The 18,332-nt window shown below is 42.1% G+C and overlaps 3 protein-coding genes across 3 annotated transcripts; 1 reads left to right on the forward strand and 2 right to left on the reverse strand.

Moving 5' to 3' along the window:
- Positions 1-784: 784 nt before the first annotated feature.
- LOC135673081 (20 kDa chaperonin, chloroplastic-like) lies at positions 785-3,380 on the reverse strand. Its single transcript, XM_065181810.1, has 6 exons — positions 3,242-3,380; positions 2,701-2,915; positions 2,152-2,331; positions 1,585-1,740; positions 1,331-1,408; positions 785-1,087 (listed from the first exon to the last, which is right to left on the reverse strand). The coding sequence occupies exons 2-6, from the start codon at positions 2,887-2,889 to the stop codon at positions 914-916; spliced, it is 777 nt and encodes a 258-aa protein (XP_065037882.1). The 5' UTR covers positions 2,890-2,915; positions 3,242-3,380; the 3' UTR covers positions 785-913.
- A 9,031-nt stretch (positions 3,381-12,411) lies between these two features.
- On the forward strand, positions 12,412-13,154 carry LOC135674906 (ethylene-responsive transcription factor ERF017-like). The gene has a single exon (XM_065185169.1). It carries the CDS (start codon positions 12,478-12,480, stop codon positions 13,051-13,053), a length of 576 nt encoding a protein of 191 aa, XP_065041241.1. The 5' UTR covers positions 12,412-12,477; the 3' UTR covers positions 13,054-13,154.
- A 2,699-nt stretch (positions 13,155-15,853) lies between these two features.
- On the reverse strand, positions 15,854-17,449 carry LOC135673082 (protein TIFY 10b-like). Its single transcript, XM_065181811.1, has 5 exons — positions 17,192-17,449; positions 16,740-16,923; positions 16,450-16,652; positions 16,296-16,353; positions 15,854-16,191 (listed from the first exon to the last, which is right to left on the reverse strand). The coding sequence occupies exons 1-5, from the start codon at positions 17,340-17,342 to the stop codon at positions 16,062-16,064; spliced, it is 726 nt and encodes a 241-aa protein (XP_065037883.1). The 5' UTR covers positions 17,343-17,449; the 3' UTR covers positions 15,854-16,061.
- Between the last annotated feature and the right edge of the window lie 883 nt (positions 17,450-18,332).

Here is an 18,332-nt window from a genome sequence, read left to right on the forward strand (position 1 = left end):
GGACACTAATTTCAACTTCATTTCTCATATAGGTGCGACCATCTCCAACATAGTTCATTAACTTTCGATAGATCTCAAAGAGGAAAAGCAACATAACTTAAATCGGATAGGGTTTATTCGTAGGCAATCCACGGCTTCGTGTGTAACCGTCAAGAATGTTGATGAACAGAAGCATTTCATAGGTGCTTCGCTGTGTGTGTCATAACAGAGAACGGCAGTTTAGAAGTTCTTCTGTTTACGTGTCAGTTTCTGGTTCAATGTGTCGTACACGCGGCGAAGGATAATTGGTCAAAAATCTGGATTGTGTTGAACCCTCCTCCGTATCTTATCGCAATGAGATCCCCCATTAACGGATTGGGGGAAGTTTGGCGTCTATATGTTTCTACACATTTTAATTAAAATATAATTATGTCTATTTTCTTTTGTGTTCTCCGATCGGCATATATCATCGGCCGATTAAACCGAGTTTTGAACACTTTTTTTTTATCGTATTTTAAATGGATTTGAATAAAAAACATGTTTCAAGAATTCCAACAATTAATCACAATCAAATGGAATTCAAATAAAAAAAATCCTGATGCTTAATAATAATGATAATAAATTAAATTTTTTGATACTTATTTATCAATATAAACAATTTCAAGTGATATATGACAGCACGCAACTCATTGTTTTTTCAAGTTTTTTCTTAATAAAAAAAAACATTTCACCAGTAAACTAATTCTTTCCTTTCAAAAAGAAAGCATGAAACATAATGCCAAATTGCAACGATCACCAGCCAGCATAAACAGAGCTCAAAACTTGCAATTTAAAGAGCAATTATTGTCATTACAAAAATCATGCAACAGTTCACCTCCGTCCATTTGAAACCCTGCCAAGAACAGGTTTCAAAGGGCTCACGCGCACACACATCTCAAGAGAGAACTGCCATCACATCAGATGCTCTCAGAACAACATAAAGGGAGCCATCGGCACTTTTGAACTCGTTTCCAGCATACTTGGAGTACAGCACCGTGCTGCCAGGGCTCACGGCCAATGGCTTCCTGTTACCCTCCCCATCCAGGGGACCAGGGCCGACTGCGATAACCTGTGCCAGGACATGATCATGATGGGGGACGAACTTGTATAAAACCGAGAAAGATTAATAGCTTCTACAAGAAGAACATGCGGCAATTTTACTAAGCTATGAATAATACAAATTGCAGGAAGCACGTTTCATGGCGCAACTGGTAGCACTAATAGTATCCACAGAGACTTCTGCCATTGTGGGTGGGTGTATATATTTCTTGTAGAGGAGGAGAAAAGGGTATAAAGATATTCAGATGTTCACCGTTCCGATGGAAGGCTTCTCCTTGCTTGCCTCTGTCAAGAGCAAACCACCAGCAGTCTTCTCCTCAGCTTCTGCAACCTGAGGCAAAAGTCGAACAATTCTTTCCCACAATGAATACATACATGATGTTAAATAGGAAAATATTTCGGAAATTTCAAGTACATTATACTTAAATCAACTAGTCAACCATAAATATTAGCAATTTCAACATAGAAATGGAAAAGCTTGCAGGTATTTAAGATTTACAGTCAAACCTTTATTAGAACACGGTCATTCAGTGGCTTTAGATCCTTGACGTCATCAGCCTCGAGAATACCTACAACGTCATCCTCCTTCAGGATGATGTGATTAGATCCATTGAATTCCAATTCTGTGCCTGCATACTTTGTGTAGACAACTTGCGATCCCGTCTACATGAACAAAATAATTTTGACATTAGCCATTTAGTGAATTTTACCCTCCTTTCCAAGTGCATATCATTAGTTTCTAAGGCAGGTATTCATAATGCATATCTTGGCAAATTGACTGCTGCAATTCAATGCATAGTAAAACACTTTTTAGATGAAAATTATCAAATTGGACAAGGGTGATCATGCACATGTTAGCAATAACAGCAACAACCATGCCGGTTGAGTACGCCAAAACATTAATCTTAGTTATTTATCCTTATTATTTTGTTTCACATAAAACTTTTGAGTTTGAAATTCACGTAAATTAAAGTTTGATGAGCACAAACAAACTTGGAGAGTAGCAACAGCACACCTCATTAGCTGTTATGATTCAATTAACAGATACAGAGTCAAATAGAGAGATGAGGCTACCTCAATACTGACTTGAACTTTGTTGTTGCCAATGGTTCTTCCTTCTCCAAGAGCAACTTCTTCGCCTGCTTGAGGTTTTGACTGAGCAGTTGATGGTAGCAATATTCCGCCAACAGTAACCTCCTCAGATGTATTGATCTTAACCAGCACTCTATCCCCCAGAGGCTTGATGGAAGTGTACTGAAAAGTAAAGAACACTGTCAACATAACATAGAGCAAATAAAGCTAATAATTACTAAACTTATTCCATACTTTTGAATGCCAACTAGTAGATAGACTCTTAAATGCCAGGAAACTACATAAATAGATATTCAAACAAGCAAAAATGATAGAAGTTGATGTCAGAACATAGTGAATCTGAAGAGAAGTTGCAGGCAAATTCATTCAGATTTAGTATACCAGCTTGCGATTTCCAAGTATCCAAAGATCAGATCTTTCAACGAATGAATGCAATCAAACTAGTCAACGAATGAATGCAATCAAACTAGTCAGACATATTGAGAAACGCACCTAGCCGCTGAGCAACTCAATCTAAAATCGCTTCCATACCTTCGGAGCAACAACCGCAGAGGCCTTCACGACAAGTCCCCGGAAACACCTCCGGTCAACTGCAACTCCACAAGCTCCTACGGAGGAAGAAAGCCTGAATGTGGATGACGAAAGGCGGAACCCATCGAGGTGCGTCAAAGACCTCTTGGCGGCGGTGATTCCAGGTCCAGAAAGCTGCAGCGACGCCATGGGTGTTTCAATGACTCCACGAAAACCTAAAATGGGGTCATCAATGACAAAAATGATTGGGGCATCAAAGTTTGCTCGAATGTTAGACCAAAAAAGGCACGAAAACCTTGAAACAGACACAGATCTGACCACGAAACAGGGAATTTGGCGTGAGCCATCCTTGGTGGATCGAGGAAAGCCCATGGTAAAAAAACCCCAAATCTTTCTCGAATTTTGAGTAAAGAAAGCACGAAAACTAGGAATCAGGACGGAATGCAAGAATGCATAACAGGAAAATCACTAAAAAAGAGACAAAATCGCGTCAGATAAGGAAAACAGCTTCCTTGCAAGGGCAAGGAGAGATGCCACCTACCCCTCAAGCTTCCTCCTTTGGAAGCGGAGAAGAAGATTGCAGAACAAGATAAACCCTAGACAGCGGGGGCACATTGCACGGACCCCTTTATCGGGGAGGCTTGAGTTTGCGCTGTTCTCACTACACCACTTTAACAAAACCACTCCCGCGATTAACCCGTTGAGTATGACGCCACGCTTTCATCTTTCATTGGGAGATCTACGTAGAGTCTAAGTTCTGGAGGAACATCATAAAGCGGCCGCCGTTCGACCCAACTTAAGTGAACCGGACCCGAATCGAATGGAGTTGGTCCAATTTCTGTTCCAAGCCGGTTCACCGATTTGAACCGCTCGATAGGCTGTGTGTCATGTTAACAATCATGAGTAACTGTGACTTGCTTCGTGAGCAATCCAAACATTGGGCCATGTCATATTTGGCCCGTGGGCTTTATACTCACTCTCCACTGTGTCCTCTTGGTTTTATTTATTGGAATTCTTCATTTATAATAATTTATTGAAAAAATAGACTAATAACGATTTTATAAATACCATATCTAATTTTAATTTTTTTAAAAACACTTTAGGAGTTGGTGAAAAAATTATCATTTTTAGATTTGATTTGGATTAAGTAAAAATGAATTTTTTTTTCTATTATGGTTATCATTATTCATACAGTAATATTTTTCATAATCTTTCATATGAGCTATATTTGTTTATTAATTTTTGGATCAGATATTTTTTTTATGTCATGTATATTTAAAAAAATTGTTTATTGTTTTTAGTGTTATCATATGGTCAACATCGAATAGGTGTGATCTCATTCCTCAACTTCATCATAATTGGGTGGATTCTCCAACTCTAACTCTAGAAAGAGAAGAGAAGAGAAGAGAAGAGAGCGAGAATCCACAACATGTTTGTGATTTCATCTAGAAAGCCAATGTTTTCACATGTGCTACATATTTTATTTAAGAGAAAAACAAAAAACTAAGTCATAAGTGAGAGGTGATGAGTCTTTGGATTTGAATGCTGTCGATTCCTGGATTGAAATCCTTGGTGAATAGAGATAGTGGGGATATTGTCCACAGCATGTGCTCGAGGAATAGAAATGGAGAAGCATTCCGAGAAACAAAGTCGTATAGTAGTAGTTTTTGACTTGGAAATGTGGTGATGTGCATAGATTACGAAGATCTAACTCTTGTCTCCTCTTGGCTGCTGTTTAATGTCCATCTCGGTCAAACCACGATTTCAAAGGTTTTCTCCGACGCTGACTCGCCACACTCCGACGATTTGGATCCTATTTTTCTTTTTTTACTTTGATCATTTGGATGACTTTTAATTTGATTTCAGGGATAGAATAATATAGATTTAGGTGTTTATTCATGCCACTTTATGAGTGAATCTTTACGCCGTGGCCGGGGTGTCAGCATGGCTCGGTCCAGTCCTCGATGTACAAGGTCGCTCATGTGGATACTCGGTTGGTTAGGACGAGTGTCGGGTCGGGTCGATTTCGAGCATGGTCTTCTCTCTTGGCGAGTGGTCTGCTTCTCCGTCGTTGGGCTCCTGCACACAGGTCGAGGTCAGGAGGGGGATTTTTTGACTCAACCCCTCTGAAGCTCAAGTCAATAGTATATATAAGAGAGTTGAGAGTTCGAAATGCCTCCCCCTCCTGATTAGGGAGGGTTAGCTTTTATACCTGTGAGAATGAGTTGGTCGTACGGGGTCAATTTACTGTGGCCAGCTCCTCGGATAGTCGACTTAAGCTTCTATACAAGCGCCGACCGACCTGCACGGATCGGTGCAGCCCTGCACAGATCGGTGCCGCCCTGAGCTTTCCGAGATGGCTATACCGTGATGATGTTGTTCGTACGGAGGGGGCGGCAAGAAGCTGCTTGCCACGTGTGTGCTGCGCGCCACATCGTACTTGAGGTTCTATGTTTGCATCATCGTGTCTGCCTGCTTGGGTCCACGTGGGCGATGCACTACTCGGGCGTTGGATTGACCGAGCTACACTGCTTGGGGGCAAGACTGGCTGAGACGTGACTCAGACATTGGATTGGCCACGAGGCGTGGCTCGAGCATCAAAATGGCCTCGAGGCATAGTTCAGGCATTAGATTGGTTGAGCTACACTACTTGGGGGCGAGACTGGCCGAGACATGACTCAGACATTGGACTGGCCGTGAGGTGTGGCTCGTGCATTGTTTAGCCGAGTAGCATCACTTAGGCCCATGTTTGGCCGAGCGATTGCTAGAATCTTGACAAAACCGAGAAGCGACTTGTTGCACGTCACTGAATCGAGCTGTGCTGGTCGAGCATTGGCTTGGTCGAGCAGCATCACTCGAGCCCATGTTTGGTTGAGCAGCTGCTCGGATCTCGACTGAACCGAGCAGTGATTTGCTGCACATGACTGAACTGAACTACGCTGCTAAAACGGCACTGCTCGAGCACTGGCTTGGCTGAGCAGCATCACTCGGGCCCATGTTTGGCCGAGCAGCTACTTGGATCTCGACTAAACCGAGTTGTGATTTGCTACGCATGATTGAACCAAGCAGCGACTTGCTGCATATGACTGAACCGAGCTACAACTTATTGCATATGACTGGTCGAGCAACACTACTTGGGCATTGGGGACTGGACTAGCCGAGCAACATAGCTCGAGCATTGGCTTAGCTGAGTGACACTACTCGGGCTCATGTTTGGCCAAGCAACTGCTCAAACATTGAATGAACTTAGTAGAGACTGATTGCACATGACTGGCCGAGCAACATAGCTCGAGCATTGGCTTAGCCGAGCAATACTACTCGGGCCCATGTTTGGCCGAGCAACTGCTCGGACATTGAATGAACTGAACAGAGACTGATTGCACATGATTGGCTGAGCAACATTACTCGGGCATTGGGGACTGGACTGGCCGAGCAATGTAGCTCGAGCATTGGCTTGGTCGAGCAACACTACTCGTGCCCATGTTTGGCCGAACAGTTGCTCGGACATTGAATAAACTGAGCAGAGACTGATTGCATATGACTGGCTGAGCAACACTACTTGGGCTCGTGTTTGGCCGAGCAGCTACTCGGACATTGAATGAACTGAGCAAAGACTGATTGCACATGACTGGCCAAGGAATATCACTCGGGCACTTGGGATTGGATTGGCCGAGCAATGTAGCTCGAGCATTGGCTTAGCTGAGCAACACTACTCGGGCCCATGTTTGGCCGAGCAGCTGCTCGGATATTGAATAAACTGAGCAGAGACTAATTGCATATGACTGGCTAAGCAACACTACTCGAGCAATGGGGACTGAACTGGTCGAGCAACGTAGCTCGGGTATTAGTTGAACATCTTGGGAAACACCTCTTTTTTTTTTCTCTCTTTTTTTTTGATCCGCACATCTTGGGCTCTTCTTCTGGCCTTGCCATGGCAAGCCTTCTTCTTTCCCTAATCTGCTCACATGGGCTTGTGCTTGGCCGAGCAGCTGCTCGGACATTGAATGAATTGAGCAGAGACTGATTGCACATGACTGGCTTAGCAACATTACTCGAGCATTGGGGACTAGACTGGCCGAGCAACGTAGCTCGAGCATTGGCTTGGCTGAGGAACACTACTTGGGCCTATGTTTGGCCAAGAAGCTGCTCGGATATTGAATAAATTGAGCAGAGACTGATTGTATATGATTGACCGAACAACACTATTAGGGCACTGGGGACTGAACTGGCCGAGCAACGTAGCTCGGGGATTGGATGAACATCTTGAGAAACACCTCAATTAACTGTACCACATCCAAGCCGGGCCTCGAAGGGTGATAGGAAATGCCCGACACATCAGGGCATCAGAAGTGTCATATAGGGCCATATGGGTTCAGAAGGTGGCGATACGCTCCATTGTATTGGAGCCACCATCATAGGCCTCCAGCATTGTGAGGTGAAAGTTGAGGGGGATAGGTTTGTCCTAAATTTCTTGGGCAAAGAGAGACTCGATCAAGGTACTTTCCCCGAGGTCCTCCTTGGATTTATGAAGTTCCCTTTGAACCTCATTTAGGCATCGATTCGCTAATCACAACTAGGCTCAGAGCGAGTCGTCCATCGATTCTGGCGATAAGGTGTTGGTTTCAAGGAAAGTCGAGGTAGTGCATCTGGGTACAAGGATGTTACGCTCTGCCGTTGGCTTCCGGTGTCAATGAGTTAAATTAATATAAATTAAAAAAAAAAAAGATAAATAAGTTTTGCATCAGAGGTGTAAGATATCACAAATATACTTTAATAGGGGAGAATATTTGATAGCAACTATATATCAACATATGTCCGCGTTACCGGTAACACCGTAAGTTGAGATTTAAGAGGGGATCAGTCTATCCATGTTTGAAGGGTGAGACATCTTAACAACATTATGGTCCTCTAACATCTGTGATTGAGTGTAATCAATCAACAAGTTTCTTTTATTCGTTTTGATTGCAATTACAAGTAATCCTATTCTCGCAACTTTCAAAGATTCCAACCTTAGAAAATTCTTCCAATTTTTTAATCGACTTAAGTATCCATTAGATTTGGATCGATATGAATTGGAAAATAGATGGAGGTTAAAGACTAAGCTCCATTGGACATCGTTGCCCATTCTAGTCGCATTAATGTTCATGCACATCCATTCATGTCGAGGACATCTCATTCCGTTATGTGAAGCATTCACGCAACTACGATAGAAGACTCTATTCAGCATGTTTTCCATCTTACAATCGTGACACCACCAATCTCAATTATGCTCACCTAACTTTGGTCATCTAAGATCCGCATTTAGCACATGCTTCATCCCTTGTCGAGTAGGAGATTTCTTGCCCCCTTCCTCATCTCATCTTAAGTTCCAAGGCATGTATGTATGCTCCATACCTACTTTATACTCTAAATTAAATATATTATGTCGAAAATAAAGAATCAAAGATCTTTTTCATGGTAAAAATTTGAAAGTAATGTGTTGAAATTTATCTCTGTCGTTGTTGTGTGTTATGTGTGTATACATAAATATATTCTAAACATCTATTTTTGACCATTCCATTATATAAGTTTTAGAGCATGTACAGTTTATAATTACTTATCATTATAAGCTAAGCAATAATGATTTAGTTAATGATACAGTCATGCAGTTTTCATGTATTACTCACCTCAGTTCTGTAAAGACATGTCTATCGGTTCTTAATTTGTTCTACTTAAGTAATCATTTATTATTGAGTAGTGTGCTTCTTCTTCTTCTTCTTCTTCTTCTTCTTCTTCTCTCTCTCTCTCTCTCTCATGTTTCAGCAGCAACACAAGACTCCTTAAGAAGAAGAGACCATGGTCGTATTATTGTATGACAGAAGACATGCCCTAAAAACTGCAACAGCTCCACCTTACTGTAGATGATCCCACCTGCACGCATGAATAATGGATGGAGGCAAGATGCAATGATTTATTGGACCATGCGGCCACCCATGCAGGTGACAGTCCGGAGCTAAAGGAAAAGACAAAGGTTTGTGTTCCTCAAGGTCCATCCAAAAGCTTTCATTTCTGTGTGTGTGGTATGACTTGGTAGTTAATATTATCTCCATGCATGATTGACTTGGATGTGATGGATTGATATAAATGCTTGTATGTAATTCTAATTTGCCCTCTTCTACTGATATACTTATAATACGTATATTATACAGAGAGAGATGTTGGTGTTATGTCATAATATCTATCTTATTCCAGAACTACATCATTTATATTATATATGGGTCTGTCCCCCTCGCCATCTATAAACTGCTGTCATATAAAACAATTAATTGTATATATATATATACCTAAAAATATTAAGCAAGTCTAATGATTTGGATATTTGATTTTTGAATATATTACATGAGATTTTAGCCCTCTAAAAAAGTTATATATGATTTTATTCTAATAATTATTCGATCTACATGAAGACCATCTCGTCTTCGCGAGGTGGTCGTGTTTTTATGCAAAAATTGATTATGGGTCGATCGTACGCAGGTTGATTGTTGGTCAGCGTTTCTCGTTTCGGACATCGTCTGCGTCGAGCTACGTCTCTCCGTTCCCAGGCTAGGTGACAGCTCGCTCTCGTTCATTGGATGGTGATTTCCGGGTCGAGGCGCTCGTGACTCAGGGTTGGCCGCTTGCTTGTAAAAAAGGCCTTCGTCAGGTGATTCTCGACTTTGGCCCCTCCAACGAGCAAGTCAGTTGTGGGTTGAAATTGTTTTTCTGCCTCTCCTCTACCCGGATGCCGACCAGGAGTTTTTATAATATTGTATGAAGGTTGGTTGCACGCGGGTTCGATGTGGCCGCTGATCCTCGAGGGATGGGATGACACTTTTGACTGGTCGCCGTCTCAGGACGTGCGGAGCGGCATCAGACGACACCGCCCCGAGCTCTCGGGATGGGACATGTTGAACATCGTTTCGGTATGGATTCTGACTTGGCATGTGGCATCGGTTGTGATGCAAACGACGTGCAACATCAACTGTGATGCAGACGGCTATGTCATGCCTCGTAAGCATCGATTGTGATGTGTCTTGGTCCCAAAATACGCTTTATCATTTCTCCATCTATAAACTGCTATCATATAAAATAATTATATATATATATATATATACCTAAAAATATTAAGTAAGTTTAATGATTTGGATATTTGATTTTTGAATATATTACATGAGATTTTAGCCCTCTAAAAAAGTTATATATGATTTTATTCTAATAATTAGTCGATCTACATAAGATAAATGATATTTACATAAAAATTATAATATTGATTGACTTAGTTAATAAATACTTTGATATTTGATTGTAAGGTGCTATACTCAAATATCATCCTTTATCATTTAATATTTACATTAGAAAATTCTATTGAAACACGATCTATAACATATGAAGGAAAAGATTAAACAATCTGAATGATATTGAATATATTTTGATTTGATTAACTGTATAAAAATTAGTAAGAAAACTAAATCTATATCTTCCATATATGATCAATTTTATTCAAAAATAGAGAAAGATGTTGAGGATTTTGAATAGGAACAACAAAAAAATTCTTTTAAAGATAAAAGATATACATATCCGATTATCTTTCCTCGTCTTATAAAACACTACACTTACAAAACATCTTCGATAGTTATTTTAACAAAAAAAATTTTTACATCCAACAAAATATTTTATTCCCTTTCATCTTATAAATATCAAATAAATTATACATCTTTATTTTTATCTCGTCATAAATAAAGCTATAAATGATGTATTTGATGTAATGCTAAGTTTTTTCATGCTTTACATAGTATGTAGAGGACTTATAGTAAGTTTGGCCATCTAGTTTAGTTGACTTTTACGATCGTTTCAAGCTTATAAATATAGGTTATATGTAATCATTGCACAAAGATAAAATTGTCTAGAAATATATCATCCGAGTAACCATCTTGTGAATTTTCTAACTCTACAAAGTAGTACAAAATGTCAGCCAGTATAATACTTAGTCGAGTAGCATAAAACTGGATGAGTCTTTAGGGTAATGTGCTGTCTTATTTCATAATAGTATCGTGTAGGCACTTATAGAAGCTATTGATTTGTGATTGATCACTTTAGATCCTTTATCATGTAACTATTCAAGAATTTCATTTTTGTAGTTTACATTACCTATCAAATATTTACTAAAATAATTATTTATGGATCCAAATTAAATATTTTTTATAAATCATTAAAAGATCTTAGAAGATTTCAAAAAGATTGACTCTATGTAGACAAACAAGTAAAGATGACTTAAGTAAAATCAATTAAGTCGGTGATAATATAATAAAAACTAATAACATATTAGTATCTAACTAAATATAATTTAATGAAGCTCAAAACCTTTATTCACCAATCATAAGCTCAATCATAAATATTTTTACACCGATCAATCATATATATGTATATATTAAAATTATCGTGATTCCGTCTCCTCTGGTGAGTTTGAGGAGCGCATCACCGGAGAACAATCTGCTCACTCGCATGCAAATGTTCCACTAGTGAATTGGATTTCCCACGGCATTGGACACTCCATTGGATGCATGAACGCGTCGCACCGCACTCAAGAAATGTAGCCGCGGTCAGGACCGAATTAAAGTGACGAGTGGGTTCAATGCACCATGAGGATGGCATGCATGCATGCATGCATGTGTGACTCTGAAATGGTGCAAGTCCATCTATTTTTTCCGGCACTGCTCCTGAACAAGCGGCGCCAACCCGGTTTCGCACCCCCCTTTGAGGCTTGCGAGCACAGGCGGAAAGCCCACGCGGGACCCACGATTGCGTAGAGTCGCCTCCTGAGATATTCGGGTATACAACCCATTTGCCGAGCTGAGAACGAGGAGGACTACCGAAGTGGACTTTGGATGATGAAAGGGATGGAATATCTAGTGCTCGATTCACCTCAATCAAAAGATTGGATTTTGTTGGTGAAAATAAGAAGAATCACAAGATACGATATTTCATTAAAATCCATTTAAATACACTGGACATGAACTTTAGTTGCAGTCCGTCCATTCAAGATCACATCTCCATCCATCCCCATCCAATTTGGTCGCACCCAATGGTATGCGATCGGTCACCTTCAAACGATGCGGCCTTCACACTCAGAGCGGCCATCTCCGCCTCCGGTCACTCTTCGCTGGGTTCCATCCTCCTCTGGTGAATGGTCCAGCCGGGGCGTGCAGCTTTCACACTCGAGCCGCCATTGCCCCCTCCGTTCACTCTCCAGCCTGCAGTGGACACGCCGTTCGCAGCTGACAGGGATGACCGGCTATCGGCGGAGGACCGAAACGCATGACGTTAAAAGGAAGCCCGGTCGAAGCTCCCGGCGAACCCTCCCTCCACCCTATCCGGCCCGAATCATCACCGCCCCGCACGGAAACGACGTCTGAGTGGGACCCGCGTCACCATCCGAGGAAGGTGAGCGATCGGGGGATTGGGGTCGATGACGGACGCGTGTTTCGTCGTAAAACGCACGTGCTCATCGTTTCCTAATCGACCCTCGTGCGCCTCACTCGAACGTTCTTTCTCCCTCTCACACCACGGCGGACACTTGGCTTCCACTCGAAGCCCCCACCACCCCGAGCGGGCCCCGCCCCCCGCCGCCGCCCGCCTCGCCGCCACGATATATGATATATAGGGCGCCCGGGTTGGCTGTGCATGACAGAACATTGTAGCGCGAGGAAGAGAGACAGAGAGAGAGAGGGGGGGTTGAGAGAGCGCGTGAACGAAGCGGAGATGACGGAGCGTGAGGGCAGCGGATCAGCGGGGGCGAAGCGGTACAAGGGGGTGCGGCGGCGGAAGTGGGGGCGGTGGGTGTCGGAGATCCGGCTCCCCAACAGCCGCGAGCGGATCTGGCTCGGGTCTTACGAATCGCCCGAGAAGGCCGCCCGTGCCTTCGACGCTGCCGCCGTCTGCCTCCGCGGCCGCCGCGCCCGGCTCAACTTCCCCGACTCCCCCCCGCCCCAGATCCCCGGCGGCGCGTGGCGCCTCACCCACCAGCAGATCCAGGCCGCCGCAGCCCGCCACGCCGCCGCGGCCCCTGGGCCGACCCAACCGCCGACTCCAGTTGACTCTCCGGCCGCGAGCTCCCCGGCCTCGGACGGGTTCACGGCGGGGAGCGACGACGCACTCGATTGGTCGTTCATGGACCCGCAGCTGTTGGCTCCACTGACGGTCGACGGCGATTTCCCGGCCCCGTTCGACGACTTCATGTACGACTTCTCCTCGTCGGTGCCAGCGACTCCGCTGGACGTGGCGGACGACCACGGCGGCGTCGACTTCGGGTCCAATTCCTTTCTCTGGAGCTTCTGAACGATGACACCATGAAACGATCCTACGTGGCGCCTAATATATATATATATATATATCATATTAACTGATTCATAAATTTATTTATTTACATTTATTTATTACCTTTTTTCATTTTCCCTACAGAGGAGAGTGCCGAGCTCGGCGAGCTATTATTTTTTCCGGTGCTTCCGAGGAATGTTTCTGACGGCTGTCTGAGAATTGTAACTCAATCTCCGATGTATCTCCTCGAAGTAAATAGAGAACAAAAAATAAATTCGAATGATAATTAAATTCTTGTTGATGTTATCAAGAGAATGAAATGAAAAAGAAGTTGCAGAGAAAAAGAGAAACAATTGCGTTCTGATGGGAATAAATAAAGAGATCTGATCATGGAGATTACATGAGCACATTTTTCGCATGGAAAATGTCATGCAGTGCCGTAGACATTGTGGACCACTTGCGCATAAAAGAGGGGACTGAGAGTATGTGAGAGAGCTGTGTCAGCTGCCGCAGCTTTTTGTGTGAAGTGGTGAAGAAGAGATGCGGTAGCCGACGATCTAATCCTTCCATAACTCGTATCGCTCGCGAGAAGAGAGGACGACGGCGACATCCGGAGGTTTGACGCTGGGCAGAAGTTTCGCGTTCCTCTTTTTCTTGAGTGGGAGAGGCGAAGACCGGGAGGACAAAGAAACAGATAAAGAGTGGCCAAAGAGGGAGATCACTGTCCTATGTGATGGACAGAGGCACCAGAAATCTAGAGAGATTATGTGAAGGTGTTGTGTTTCCGGGAAAGTTGATGAAGAATCACAGAAGAATTTGAATTCTCATCTTATAATTTTTGAGGAGTTTTTATTTTTATTTTAAAAAAAAATAAAAATAAACATAACTTCAAATTTTATGATAAATTATAAAAATAGTTAGTATCTGAAGTTTCCAATCCACTGGTGGATCATAAATAGACTTAAGTTTAAGACGTAAAAATATGTCGAATAAGATTTTAATTTTTCATATGCGAACTTGATAAAAATAATAACTAAGTTAATTGGTAAAAATATTGATTATTGATAATATGATGTTACGATCATATTTTATTTTCTTTATTTATCTTTCGAGAAAAAAAAACTCCTTTGATCGAGTATACTCGTATCAAAGATTTTGACTCTGATATTAATTATTGAAAGAAGAAACAAGTCTAATACTCATTCAAGAAAAAATAATTGAATGCATGACTCAAAGTCCCAACAAAATAAGATAATGGAAAAATAAATCGAATGCATAAATTTATTATATTGATAATTGACACTTCATGCACTCGACTTCCATTTAAATATTTTTCGGCCTAAGTTTATACAAAAATAAAAAAAGAGTGTGTTTTAGTGATTTTTGAAATATGCATAAATTTAGCATTTTTACGAGCAAATATAATTACTACTTGTTGTATATTTATTTATTTGTCAACTTAAATATATGCTACATTAAGAATATTACATTTTGAGAAGATAGTGTTCTATATACTATCTTATATATTAATTCATCAATAATTACTTTCCATTATTATATGCACCACTAACATAACATGACAAAATGCAACATAATTAATCTGACTTTTAGCCTAGCCATAAGGAAGCAAACCAATCAATAGTTCTACCTCTTTTAGCTAGCCAATTTTTGGGGACCATATCCTTGAATGTAATGTGACCCAAACAAAGATGCAAACTATGAGATCTAATAAAAAAGGAGGGTATTTTCCTAATCTCTAAGTTCTTTTTCTTCTCTTAGCCATTCTTGCATAAGCTTGATGGCTCCCAAAACAATCTAATCCTTCCAATCTAATAGAAAAGGATCTCATAATTCTAAATCGATTTTACCTGGGATTGTATATCCCAAGATTATCTATGTAGAGCTAATCTAATTGAGAATATGGAGTGTGAATCAAACCCATGTTTGAATTGAAACCAAGATATTTATGCAAGTTATTTACCAGACACAATATTCTGTAAGATTAGTCTGTCAAAATTTCCCAACATGAACATTCTTAGTTCTAATTTCTCCTAAATGGTTTTGAGTTTCTCAGCTGCAATTGCTGTCCTAAGCTTCAATTTGAGATAAATAGGATTGTCAGACTAAAGTTATTGGCACTCAAAACATGATTTCCTCCTAAGGCTAAAACACATCTTAGAACTTCATCATACATACAGATAGTGTGTTACAATTAGCATTGAATCATTCTCTCATTGTTTCGGGCACCAACATGTTGTTTGGATCATTGTTATTAAGAACTCCTTGGAAAACCTAGTCAAAATTACAACTATATTGGCCTTCTTCAACTACATGATCAACATCGAACACACCACACAGGCATCAGCTTTCTGGTATATCACCATTAAGAATTGAGGTGACAAGACTTCTTTGGATGGAAGTGGCACATTGTTTTGGTGGCATATGAGAGTGTTTCGTTGTGGTCCTATGACTCGCGGGAATTACACAACTCTCACATTCACAAGACGTGAGACGACAGCAATCCAATCTAATGGCCTTCGAACAGCGTGTGGTGAAGAGGAGACGGCTTCAGTAAGTCCTGATGGAACACGTGACGATAAGGCTCCGTGGCCCTGTGGCTTCCACCATCGAAGAGTGACTTCCAAGTTGGGTCTTCTTCTTCAAGAAGCATCCGGGAATACTGCCATGATCTTGGGAAGGAAGTCAAGACCAGGACCGGATGGCAATTGCTTCGAACAGCTTGGCTTTTGCGCCACAAGTATCATCGACTCGCATGATCTTGATGAGGAATCATGGCCCTCCCACGACAAAATTCTATGAATAAGATTCTAAATATTACGCCTCTGCTCATATTTCAATCTTTCTACATGTCAGATGAGGACAATTCCTGACAGGTTGTTGGAAATATATATATATATGTTCTTGCGATGGAGACTAAGCAAATACAAAGAGCTATTCAGATCTCATGGTTAAGTTCTGTAGATGAAGGAAGCACGCAAGCAAGCAGAGACGCGTGTCAGATATGTCTGCTACTTGCCGCTCGCTGAACTGTGCTGTGGCTGCGAAACTTGTCTCCCTAGGTTGAGCCAATCAGATCCGCCGCACTCTGGCTTGACCTCCGAAGAACCATCGACTTGATATGGTGCCTTAGCGTTGACGCTGAAAAGTTTGCAGCAAAGAGAGAGCATCATCGAGTCTTGAGCTCTGGTAATATCAAAGATAGGCGCATATGTAATGGAGATTCAGAGGCAAGAAGTACACACCGGTCCTTCCTCTTCTCCAGGAACCGGCGGAGGGAGTTTCTTCTTGGGATGGGCATATCTGTCATCCACCAAACGATTAATCCGTGTCAGTATGCATTGTTATTTCTTTCTTGGACTGGGACTGGCTATTACTTTGTGAAGGGTGATTGATTACCAGATGTATTAGCCTTCAGCTTGCCGGAAGAGCTATCAGCTCCGGGCGTGGAGGTGAGAGGTTCGGAGAAACTATGACTCTGAGCTGCCATGCTCTCGTTTGTTGCCATCCCCATCAGATCCATGGCCTTGTCGGCCGGAAATTTATCGAAGACCAGAACCTTTCTACCGTAGAAGATCGTCAGTTGACTCTTCTCCATCTTCCTGACAAGTATCATCAGTGTGTGTACATCAAGTCTTGCATGCAAGGTTGGAGCTGATCATGAATCAACTCGAGCAGCAAAGCCTTACTGGGTTTCTGCGGTCTTGACAGATTCCTCCTCCTCGGGCAGAAAACAGGAATCAAAACCAGAGAGCCGAGGAAGAAGATCCATGGATTTTGTGGGGTTCTTTTCGTGATCGTTCTCAACTCTTTCATCTCCTGGCACATCCAGCCCTGGAAGAAGGCTCATCGTCACGGGTGCCCGAGATTGATCTGAACAAAAATATAAAGAGACAGATGCTAAGAATTCTGTTTAATTTAAGGAAATCTTGAGGACAAAAAAGAATCTAAATCAAACAAATAAGAGGGGGAAAAAAAGAGGAAAGCATGTGATTCATTCCAATATTCTGAAAGAAATAGAACTGATGAACACGTAGAACCGACAACAAACACCATAACATAGGCTAAAAGCATAATACATCTTAATATAACTTGGAAGGGAAGGATCTAACTTCACCAAACGAATCTGATAGAAACATACCTTGAGCTTGTTGATCAAGAGGCTTAGGGGGGGCCATCTCAAGCCCCAGCCCACCGACGCTGCACTTCTCCTTCAGGTACTGGCTCAAGAGCCTGCAGGCGAGAGAGAAGTTGGTCTTCTCCCCCTTGCTTCCCATCTTCTGCCCTGCCATCTACCTTCTCCTGCTGAACTCCTTCCCTCCTCTTTACTCTTAGGCTTTTGCCTTATAGTCGCTGTGCATTATCATCTTGTGGTGGGTGAGAGGGAAGTTGACGAAGAAAGAGTGAGGACGGGTCAAGAATCACGTGCCTTTTCTTGAAGTGGCGGAGAGGAGGGGCGGAGGAAGAAAAGAAGTCCTCCAAAGAAACACGTGGTGTTAGTTTGCAGCAGACACAGACCAATAAAATCCATCACGTACATATATTTTATTCTTATAGATTCGATTTTTTATGCTCATATATATATATATATTTGTGTGTGTATATTCTTGTAGTGGGGTGTCACGTGGATCACTGTGTGAACGACTCATGCATACTTCAAAATAGTATTGGCATCTTATCGCAAAGTCTACGTGGCTTGCACAATCAACTACAACAACAATAATTTCCAATGATTTACTATATGATTCTTCTCATCACTGAGTTCTAAGAAAATATCTATGGTTATAATTAAATCATCCTGTATTTTCATGGCATCACTTATACCTTAATGTTTGATTGCCACAGTATTTACAGATTTGTTGGTGTAAATAATTTTAAGCTGTGGCCTGGGGTCCGATGCAGCTTGGTTCGGGTCCGGATGAGGGGGGATCTTCCTAAGACGACCTTTGACACTGCTGAGGCAGCCGACGGCGGTGGTCCGATCGGGACGGGGTCGCCGTTTTCCTCCTAGATGGGGCTCCTCGACTGGGCGTTTAGCGTGAGGCCTCCGTCTTCGCACCTGTACATAAGTCGGGTCGAGAGAGCTCGGCCCGACCCTTCCGACAATCAAGTTAGTGAATAGTCGCATGAGGCTTTTGTGTTGTCTCCTCATGTCCTCCTCTCTCTTGGAGCGCGAGGATTTTTATAGTGAGGATTACCATTGTTTGATGTGCCTGCCCGCAGGGAGTAGGATCGTACTTCTGGTAGCGTCTGACATCGACGTTGGCGTGGCGTGAAGGATC

This window comes from Musa acuminata, chromosome BXJ1-5 (genome assembly GCF_036884655.1).
Source record: "Musa acuminata AAA Group cultivar baxijiao chromosome BXJ1-5, Cavendish_Baxijiao_AAA, whole genome shotgun sequence".
NCBI lineage: Eukaryota > Viridiplantae > Streptophyta > Magnoliopsida > Zingiberales > Musaceae > Musa > Musa acuminata.

Coding starts and splice junctions, on each gene's coding strand:
- LOC135673081 (XM_065181810.1), bottom strand. CDS start 2,889: ATGGCGTCGCTGCAGCTTTCTGGACCTGGAATCACCGCCGCCAAGAGG. Junction 2,332..2,700: donor CTGCGGTTGTTGCTCCGAAG/GTATGGAAGCGA, acceptor TTTACTTTTCAG/TACACTTCCATCAAGCCTCT. Junction 1,409..1,584: donor ATGACCGTGTTCTAATAAAG/GTTTGACTGTAA, acceptor CTTTTGCCTCAG/GTTGCAGAAGCTGAGGAGAA.
- LOC135673082 (XM_065181811.1), bottom strand. CDS start 17,342: ATGGCAGGGCAGAAGATGGGAAGCAAGGGGGAGAAGACCAACTTCTCT. Junction 16,924..17,191: donor TCTTGATCAACAAGCTCAAG/GTATGTTTCTAT, acceptor ATTTTTGTTCAG/ATCAATCTCGGGCACCCGTG. Junction 16,653..16,739: donor GTCAAGACCGCAGAAACCCA/GTAAGGCTTTGC, acceptor GATACTTGTCAG/GAAGATGGAGAAGAGTCAAC.
- LOC135674906 (XM_065185169.1), top strand. CDS start 12,478: ATGACGGAGCGTGAGGGCAGCGGATCAGCGGGGGCGAAGCGGTACAAG.